The sequence below is a fragment of the Pseudoliparis swirei genome, unplaced genomic scaffold (genome assembly GCF_029220125.1).
Source record: "Pseudoliparis swirei isolate HS2019 ecotype Mariana Trench unplaced genomic scaffold, NWPU_hadal_v1 hadal_77, whole genome shotgun sequence".
NCBI lineage: Eukaryota > Metazoa > Chordata > Actinopteri > Perciformes > Liparidae > Pseudoliparis > Pseudoliparis swirei.
This window is the reverse complement of record NW_026613313.1, coordinates 1-10,766: the sequence shown is the minus strand read 5'-3', so window position 1 is coordinate 10,766 and position 10,766 is coordinate 1. Positions and strand designations below refer to the sequence as shown.

General features: G+C 48.5%; 1 protein-coding gene across 1 annotated transcript; it reads right to left on the bottom strand.

The window, feature by feature from the left end:
- Positions 1–419: 419 nt before the first annotated feature.
- Positions 420–10,385, bottom strand: tbx18 (T-box transcription factor 18; the record flags this gene model as incomplete). The annotated part of the gene is made up of 7 exons (XM_056411099.1): positions 420–1,841; positions 2,220–2,314; positions 4,707–4,771; positions 6,821–6,988; positions 8,284–8,455; positions 9,281–9,382; positions 10,247–10,385. Coding segments are annotated over 7 exons (1,271 nt in total), but the record flags the coding sequence as incomplete, so codon positions are not given.
- Between the last annotated feature and the right edge of the window lie 381 nt (positions 10,386–10,766).

Genomic DNA, 10,766 nt, shown 5'->3' with positions numbered 1-10,766 from the left:
TCTCCTCTCGTCAGCACCTCTCACCTTCAGGTGACAGGAGGTGACAGGGGGGGGGGGTGCATGGAGCTGTTACACTCACCCACACACTGCTTAGTCTGCACGGCCGTTGCACAAAGAAGACACTGATGTGTGTGTGTGTGTTTGTGTGCCTTGTTGTTTCATGTTCATGTCTCTGGAATACAAAGCCTGGACAGGTCTTGTATCACACAGACACGTCCTCCTCCTCTTCCTCCTCCTCCTCACCTCCTCTTCCTCCTCCTCACCTCCCTCCCATGACTCATCGTCTGTTTGAACCAGGACTTTTTTTTAAATCTAAGCATTGTAATGACTTGATTGATATCAAGATATGTGGAAAGAACACACACACACACACACCTTGATAAAAATAAATGAAATTGGTTAAATGATGAAGATATTGATGACATTTACATGAATATATATCTTTTATTTGGCTCATAAAGGTCACAGGACATGTCCTCAGACTAAGGGCTGATATAGTGTGAGCAAAGCGCTCCGGTCAGATTCAGGGTCGGCGTCCCTGACCCGGTCCAAAGAGCACAACAGGTGCTTCAGAGTCATAGGTCATAGGGTCACGCGGCCCTGTGTCTCCACACGGCTCCTACCACCTGCCTCCATGTGCAGCCTCACAGACATGTTCTTCAGCCTGAAACCCAAAGCTGCATCAGAAAAACAGAACATGAAGGTGAACCATCCTTCACCACAGCTTTAACCCCTCCCCCGGTCTCTGGTGGCCATGGTGTCACCATGTGACCGGCTCCCGGTGCGTGTGTCATGGTTTTATTGGTTAACACCCGTCTGTAGCTCACCCGCTGTTGATGCCATGGAGAACCATGTGTAGTATAAGGTAACCTGAAGGTTGTGTTCAGGCACCCCGTCCAGAGGAGGCCACACGGTACTGTGTGTCATGGCTGGAGTGCTTGATGGGGGTCTGGGCCAGCCCAGATCCACTTCCAGTTCAGGCTCTGTGTTACATAGTTTGACTCTTTATCCACACATGCAGGAAGTCTCTCCTTTGACTGTCGCTGCAGCTGCACATGCACATCCTGGAGAACGGACTGGAGCGATACGAGCTTGGTAAGAACCTCCAGTCAAAGGAGGAACCGACGTGTGTCCACGGAGGCCACGGCCACATCTGTCTGTCCTCTTCGTTTGTCCTCAGTTGAGCCGGATGCGTGTTCAGCACATCAAGATTCATTCGTAGAACTTTCTGAACAAAAAGAAACACGCACCCATTTCAGGGTAGGGTGTCTTTGGGTTTTTCTTGACAACCCTAGATGTCTGGAGTCCAGTTCAGCCCATGTGGGCAGTGACTTGTGAGGCTCCACTTCCCAGGTGGCTATCTGCCAGTCCTAAAGTCCTCGAGTTAAACAAGAAGCCCTGGTGTCCACCACTGAGGACACCCAGACTGTCCGTGAGAGTCCCGCTGGGAGACGAGCCGAGGAAAGCACTCTGATGATTGGAAGCGGCGGCCATTTTATCAGGGCTGGCTGCGAGGCGCGGCGAGGGAGGGAATGCGTAGCTGTACAGGCCGTAAGGCGGCGAGTGGAGACGGAGCCCGGCGTAGCCCTGAGCAGTGGATAAGTAGCCGAGCTGAGAGGCGGGGAGAGGCAGAGCACAGAATCCTTCTGCTTCGTACGCAGATGGGCCTCTGGGAGGCGGGAATGGCTCCGTGGGGTTGCTATAGCGATGGAGATGGTGTGTGGGTCGGCTGCAGGTGTAGTCAGGCGGGCTGAGAGGGCACACCTGGAACGGTGAGGAGCATGGGGATGTGGAGAGGAGGTGAGAGGACGCTCCGATCGCAGCGTGAGCTCCTGGGATCCCTGTGAAACAAAATGAGAAGGATAGAAAGTGAAACCGACATCTGGTTGGATAAGGACGGGAGGTAACGCTCCACCACGTGGCTCTGACAGTGAGGGGTTCAACTCTACGACTTTTAAAGAGAGTGCACAGGTATTGGAGCAGTACTTGGTATTTTCTTATGAGTTAAGGTATCATCGTCAGCATTATCAGGGATGTTGGATGGGACACCAGAACATGGCCTATGATGACAGGTACAGTTCTGGCTCGGCAAATAAGTTATTTTCAAATCGTTTGAGCAGAAGCTCTTTGGTTGGCGGTTGGAACGGAGTTAGGGAGGCAAAGTCTGGACGACTCGATGTATTCTCAAGACCCAGAAAACTCTCTTGAGTTAACTCTACCTTGCTTGGTAAGGCCAGGGATGTCCTCAAATGTGAGTGTCCGAAGGGATGGCCGCCAGAATGCATACGACTCCACCAAAGCCTCCAGACCCATCCTGTAGGACACACACATGTTAACACACACACATCAACTTCACTGGCCACCCTTGTCTTGCAATTTCTTAAAAGCTGACCGGCACTAAAATATGTTCTTCAAGTGCTAACAGATGGGAGAGACATGGCCGCCTGTGAGGGAGAGCTGCACGGCTCCTGAGGCTGTGGAGAGCAGCGATTCGCAGCGTTGCGTTTGTGGCTGACCGAGTGGTTCCCTCTCACGACAGGGTACCGCATCGTCCATTCATCCAGACGGCCATTTTCTTCTGCTTATCCGGAATCCGGTCGTGTTGGCAGAAGGCCGAGCAGGCTGACCCAGACTTGCCTCTCCCCGAAACATTTGCCAATTCATTCTGGGGTATCCTGAGGCGTTCCCAGTCCAGCGGGGAGATGTAGTCCCTCCAGCGTGTTCTGGGTCTTCTGGAGACTCCTCCCAGGTGGGTAGCTGATGTCCGAGCTCCTCGCCCTGCAAGCTGAGCCCGGCCACCCTACAAAGGAACCTAACTTTGGCCTCTTGTAACCGCAACCTTGAGGATCCAAATGTCGACCGGCCAGAAAGACAGAATTACTCCTGCAGCCGATTCGCCTGTCGGCCTCCCGCTCCATCGTACCCTCACGGGGCGGCCCTGGTGAGGCCGGCACCACCGGGAACGTGTCTGACTTAATGCCGAGGATACAAGCACAGCTCTTACTGCAGGGTACAGAGACCGGATAGCCCGGAGCAACGAGTCCAGAACCCCATACCCCCGCAGCACCCCCCACAAAACCCCCGAGGGACCCGGTCCAAAGCTTTCTCCAAGTCCACAAGGCACATGGTGACCGGTTGGGCAAACGCCCAGGACCCCTCCAGTATTCTTGCGAGGGTAAAGAGGTCCAGAGTTCCAAGACCGGGACGGAATCCGGACTGCTGTTCTTGAATCTGAGGTTTGACAATTCAATTTATTTTGTATAGCCCAAAAGCACAAGTCTGCTTCAGAGATCTGTTCACAGAGGACATTGTGTCCCGAGACCCTCACATGGGGACAGGAAAGACTTTAATGGGGAGCAGAACAAGAGCCCAAGGGAGAGCAGCAGAGGGGGGACCCTCTCCCAGGATGGACAACATCACAAAATCAACGCAGTTGACCATGTTTAGTATATTTCTAAATGGGTGTAGCCAGGATGTACTCGAGTAAAAACACTCGAAACAAACCTCACACCACAGAGAACCTTTAGAACCCGTCACCGTGGTTGGGGCGTCCGGCTTGAGTCCCCGATGCAGCTGCAGCCGCGCTCTGCCAGCATGCCTCACATTACGCCAACCACCTGGCGGCTATGCGAGTCGCCCGTGGGGCCTCTTTCGCCATCTCCATGGAGACCGCAGGTAATGAGGGGCATAAACGGCACGTTGCGATTGGCTGCTGCGAGCTGGGTGCACGGAGGTAATTGCTTTCACACGGCTTTTACGGGCGAATCAGGACGAAGGAGCAGGAAGCACAGCTAGGATTTACGAGGTGGGACTCCCCCTCCCCCTCCAGGTGGGGCAGAGGGTTTGCTGTGGCGGGGTAATGCGAATGCTCTGTTGCCCCTTGTTAGCATGAGGATAAAAGTCGCCCCCCCCGCGGGGGTTGTAGCCGCAGTGATAATTTAGACAAGCTGCACTGAGCGGCGGCTCCGAGGCAGCCAATCAGAGCAGAAGTTACTTTGCAAACTGCTTCCCTCCCCTGTGATATGTGAGGAGGTCATGTTGTGGCCTTCATGAGTTCAACTGGTATCAGGTTATCAGGTTTGTGTTCCTCTATCTTCATCCTCTCAGATTTGAGGTCTCACACGTTCCTTCTCCTCCTCTTTTCACTCTCCCCTGTTCTCTCCCTCTCATACTTTCGGTGAGGCCTCGGGGGAGTTGTGTTGTAGGACTGTTGGTGTTTTACTGCTGTGTTGTTTTAATGTTGTGTTTATATATGCTTAGAAATGACAGATGTTCTTCAGGACACTCGTGATTTTTATTATTCTGCCGTTGATGTGTGCGAGGCCGACTGGAGCCGGACGCTCCGTTTAGTTCAGCCGCCGCTTGTTCCCTCGACGCGGGCCGGGAGCTTAATGTGACTTTAAAGTTAGCGAGATGCAATTAAAATGCATCATTTAATACGGTGAAGTCTAAATAATATCTGCCACGTCTGTTGAGCTTAGTCAATTTCTTTTCTGCCAGTTAGCTCAGATTTAATTGGAGGCTGTTGCACATTTTCCATCAGAAAAAACAAATAAATAAATAAAGGCTTTGCTCCCCATAAAATCTGACTGAAATAGCTTTGACAAAAACCACAAGCATAGCTAGAATGTCACGCAGTCATGCATCCCACATTACCCACAATGCAGTAGATAATGTGAAGATCCCTGAGGTTGAATTGAACTCACCGGTTTCTGCCAGAGTCTCTGAAACCTTTGGCAAAAGGGTTTCTGTCGATTTTCAGTCTTGTAATCTGAATGAATAAATAAATAAATACATAAGACAAATACATATTTAAAAAATAAATGTTTTTCCAGAGTTGATGATGACATTTACTGTCATTGAATTCCCAGATATATTAATGAATGCGTGAATGCAAACAGTTTGGTGCCAGCTGTGCTGTTTGTATGTGTTTAATCTACATTATGTCTATATTAATATTACAGCCATCAGCTAACGGTCTCCTTCAATGTTTAGCTAACGTCTCCTTCAATGTTTAGCTAACGTCTCCTTCAATGTTTAGCTAACGTCTCCTTTAATGCTCAGCTAACGGTCTCCTTCAATGTTTAGCTAACGTCTCCTTTAATGCTCAGCTAACGGTCTCCTTCAATGTTTAGCTAACGTCTCCTTCAATGTTTAGCTAACGTCTCCTTCAATGCTCAGCTAACGGTCTCCTTCAATGTTTAGCTAACATCTCCTTCAATGCTCAGCTAACGGTCTCCTTCAATGTTTAGCTAACGTCTCCTTCAATGCTCAGCTAACGTCTCCTTCAATGTTTAGCTAACATCTCCTTTAATGCTCAGCTAACGGTCTCCTTCAATGTTTAGCTAACGTCTCCTTTAATGCTCAGCTAACGGTCTCCTTCAATGTTTAGCTAACGTCTCCTTTAATGCTAAGCTAACGGTCTCCTTTAATGCTCAGCTAAAGGTCTCCTTCAATGTTTAGCTAACGTCTCCTTTAATGCTCAGCTAACGGTCTCCTTCAATGCTCAGCTAACGGTCTCCTTTAATGTTTAGCTAACGTCTCCTTCAATGCTCAGCTAACGGTCTCCTTCAATGCTCAGCTAACGGTCTCCTTCAATGTTTAGCTAACATCTCCTTTAATGCTAAGCTAACGGCCTCCTTTAATGCTCAGCTAATGGTCTCCTTCAATGCTCAGCCAACGGTCTCCTTCAATGCTCAGCTAACGGTCTCCTTTAATGCTCAGCTAACGGTCTCCTTCAATGCTCAGCTAACGGTCTCCTTTAATGCTCAGCTAACAGTCTCCTTCAATGCTCAGCTAACGGTCTCCTTCAATGCTCAGCTAACGGTCTCCTTTAATGCTCAGCTAACGGTCTCCTTCAATGTTTAGCTAACATCTCCTTTAATGCTCAGCTAACGTCTACTTTAATGCTCAGCTAACGGTCTCCTTCAATGCTCAGCTAACGGTCTCCTTCAATGCTCAGCTAACGGTCTCCTTTAATGCTCAGCTAACGGTCTCCTTCAATGCTCAGCTAACGGTCTCCTTTAATGCTCAGCTAACGGTCTCCTTCAATGCTCAGCCAACGGTCTCCTTCAATGCTCAGCTAACGGTCTCCTTTAATGCTCAGCTAACGGTCTCCTTCAATGCTCAGCTAACGGTCTCCTTCAATGCTCAGCTAACGGTCTCCTTTAATGCTCAGCTAACGGTCTCCTTTAATGCTCAGCTAACAGTCTCCTTCAATGCTCAGCTAACGGTCTCCTTCAATGCTCAGCTAACGGTCTCCTTCAATGCTCAGCTAACGGTCTCCTTTAATGCTCAGCTAACGGTCTCCTTCAATGTTTAGCTAACATCTCCTTTAATGCTCAGCTAACGTCTCCTTTAATGCTCAGCTAACGGTCTCCTTCAATGCTCAGCTAACGGTCTCCTTTAATGCTCAGCTAACGGTCTCCTTCAATGCTCAATAGCGTCAACGTCTCCTTCAATGCTCAGCTAACGGTCTCCTTCAATGCTCAGCTGCCGGAATGCTCAGCTAACGGTCTCCTTCAATGCTCAGCTAACGGTCTCCTTCAATGCTCAGCTAACGGTCTCCTTTAATGCTCAGCTAACGGTCTCCTTTAATGCTCAGCTAACGGTCTCCTTCAATGCTCAGCTAACGGTCTCCTTCAATGCTCAGCCAACGGTCTCCTTCAATGCTCAGCTAACGGTCTCCTTTAATGCTCAGCTAACGGTCTCCTTTAATGCTCAGCTAACAGTCTCCTTCAATGCTCAGCTAACGGTCTCCTTCAATGCTCAGCTAACGGTCTCCTTTAATGCTCAGCTAACGGTCACAAGCATGCAGTACCTGTTGGTTCTGATAGGCTGTGACGGTGGTGAACACGGTCTCAGGGAAGGCGGAGGTGTGGGTTCCATCCCCCGTGGGGATGGCTCTCACTGGGGATAACTCCTCTCCACACTCCTTGCGGATCACGTGGACCCGCGGCTGGTACTTGTGCATCGAGTGTAAAATGATCTGAATCGGAAAGACAGAATTACTTTTCCAGGTTCAAACTACAGACGCCATGTTACACACAGATATAAAATATCTCCTCTCATCTCATCTCCTCATCTCCTCATCTCCTCTCATCTCCTCATCTCATCTCCTCTCATCTCCTCATCTCATCTCCTCATCTCATCTCCTCATCTCATCTCCTCTCATCTCCTCATCTCATCTCCTCTCATCTGCTCATCTCCTCATCTCATCATCTCCTCATCTCATCTCCTCTCATCTCCTCATCTCATCTCATCTCCTCATCTCATCTCCTCATCTCCTCTCATCTCCTCATCTCATCTCCTCTCATCTCCTGAACACGGGGAGCCGATTATGACGAGCAGCCTGAACTCAGATTAGTACCGTATCGTTGATTGCAAGTCTTGCATTCATAAAAGTAGCCCAAGAAATAATAAATTGTCCATTATAACCATGTTTAAGCTAGCTCGTAGCTCGTAGCTCGTAGCTAGCACTAGCTACGAGCTACGAGCGTGACAGTCTGCTAGCAGATGTGTTGGTGTCCAGCGATCCCGGCTGTATACCCGGTGTTACCGGGAATATAATGACGAGGAATAAAGACCGGGGGGGCGTCACTTTGTTTCAGTGTACCTCTCGCTGTCAGAAGCAAAGCTTTATGTGTCACGTGTCATCTTCAGTACCTCTGATTGGTTGTTCTCTTTGCCCATCGACACAGTGACATGATTAACCCTATAAAGGCTGCACATGACTACATATCACATCATATCATGGAGAACATATATTGTGTATGTTAACAGTCTGATATCCGTTGTTTGTCAGTGCTCCATGATAACGGCTTCTACAGGGAATATGGCCAAAGAGGTTTTTAATGTTCTCATTGTGCGTTTTTAAAAAAAAGTATCGGTTTAGGCACCGGTATCGGAAAAAACCCAAACCATACCCATCCCTACTCATCTCATCTCCTCATCTCCTCATCTCATCTCCTCATCTAATCTAATCTCATCTCCTCATCTCATCTAATCTCATCTCCTCATCTCATCTCCTCATCTTTCAACACTGTGATTTTCTTTTTGTCGTCATATTACTTTTAATGATGACAGAATCCAAAACACATCTTCAGTTGCAGGATTTGATTTTGTCTTCTGTTTTGGACTTTAAATAAAATAATTTAGAATTTGACGGGATGCTCGAACAATTATCACAACAAAATATTGTGATCAAACTATTCCACTATAGCCATAGACTATTGAAGATGAGTTAATGAATGTGAAGAGGCCCCAGTGAGGCGAGGGTCTTACGTGTCCCTGGTCGTCCAGCTCGTTGTTGGTCAGTTTCAGTTTGTCGAAGCTGACCACCTGACGCATCCACGTCTCTCCGGAGGCGGGGGAGTCGGGGTGGATGTACACTCGGGGGGGCACCGGGGAGTCGGCGTTCCCCGCTACCATCCACTTGGAGCTGTGGTACACGTACCTTCACAAACAGAGACACATGAGGGCGTTCACGCTACAGCTATGAGCGACGCAAGCTAACGAAACACACGGCAGATCATTGGAATGTCACGGGAAAGAATCAACGTTGTGACTTTCATACAGCTCAGGGATGTAATCGGGTCGTCTTCTCTCAACTGATGCAGAATTGATATTAAAGCAAAGAATAAAATGTATAAATACATATATTTTATTTTCCTCTCAAGTATATTTAGTGTGCAACATTTTGCAGGCGATAAAGACGTTAAACAAAGTGCCTGCCAGTTAAACGTCCGCCCGCATGACCTCAGAATATGTTGCTGCCTTCGATGTTCAGTGAACGTAATGAAACGCGTGGAGCAAAGAGCCTCACCGAGCCGCGGACACGCCCACACGGACACGCCCACACGGGCACGCCCACACGGACACGCCTACACGGACACGCCCACACGGACTCCCGGTGGAGCGTGCAGACGGAGGCGCTGTGGAGCGGTGGCGGCTCACCGCTCCACAGCGCCTTGGTTTGGTTTGACCTTTGGGGCGGAGAGGTCAGCGTCCACAAGGGACAGCAGGCTGCTGCAAGCGCCATTTGTGGAGGGAGCGCCTCCATTTAAAACCTCGGCCATCCCAGGAAACGTCCCCACAAAGAAGACATGCTAACGACGTAGCATCCCACCGCGATGTGGATTCATAGCTTTGTGTAAAATATTGTGTTCTGCTCCTCCTGCACGTTACCAACGCTTATTAAGAAGGCATTTATGATCACGAGACTTCTTTCACTACGTGCACGTGGAGTCTGGGCGTGCACGTGTCCACGTGTGCATCTCACCTGTAGCGCTTGTTGTCCACGGGGACGATCTGCATGGCGATGTAGTACTGCTGGTGGGGGTCCAGACCCGTGATCTTCACACGCATGGCGGGGAACATCCGCCTGGAGGGGACAATGGACATGTCTTCATGTCTTCTACATGGACATGTCTTCATCATGGACATGTCTTCTACATGGACATGTCTTCATGTCTTCTACATGGACATGTCTTCATCATGGACATGTCTTCATGTCTTCTACATGGACATGTCTTCATGTCTTCATCATGGACATGTCTTCATATCTTCATCATGGACATGTCTTCTACATGGACATGTCTTCATGTCTTCATCATGGACATGTCTTCATATCTTCATCATGGACATGTCTTCATCATGGACATGTCTTCATGTCTTCATCATGGACATGTCTTCTACATGGAAATGTCTTCATGTCTTCTCCATGGACATGTCTTCTACATGGACATGTCTTCATGTCTTCTACATGGACATGTCTTCTACATGGGCATGTCTTCATGTCTTCTACATGGACATGTCTTCATGTCTTCTCCATGGACATGTCTTCTACATGGACATGTCTTCATGTCTTCTACATGGACATGTCTTCTACATGGGCATGTCTTCATGTCTTCTACATGGACATGTCTTCATGTCTTCTCCATGGACATGTCTTCATGTCTTCTACATGGACATGTCTTCATGTCTTCATCATGGACATGTCTTCTCCATGGACATGTCTTCTCCATGGACATGTCTTCTCCATGGACATGTCTTCTACATGGACATGTCTTCATGTCTTCATCATGGACATGTCTTCTACATGGACATGTCTTCATGTCTTCATCATGGACATGTCTTCTACATGGACATGTCTTCATGTCTTCTACATGGACATGTCTTCATGTCTTCATCATGGACATGTCTTCTACATGGACATGTCTTTTACTGTCCTCTGTCTGTCCCTCACCGTCCGGCCTTGGTGATGATCATCTCCGTCCCGATCTCGTGGAACCTCTTCCACAGGTCGGACCCCTGCAGGTCCACTCGGGCGTCCTCCGCGCTGCCCGTCCCCGGCGGCCTGTCCCTCAGGGCGTCCTCGCTTTCTGCTGCGTGGGGACAGACATGTGGTCATGTGACTCAAATGGCTGAATCCCAAACACACTTTAAATCTCTCACAGCTGAACTCTCCTCTCATTGGAAACCGGGCGATATGACCGAAGCTGTTTAATTAAATCATATAATTATATTACTAATAGACTTCTTTCTGTCAAACGTCCATTACAGCAATAAGAAAGAGTCTCAAGACGAGTTAATAGCTATAAAATACTGATTCTGTTCATTAAAATCACTAAACTAACGTCTCACAGGTTACAGCACTGAACACCACGAGAACTAAAAGGGAGAGAATTATAAACTACAAGTGAGAGAATTATAAACTACATGTGAGAGAATTATAAACTACAAGAGAGAATTATAAACTACAAGTG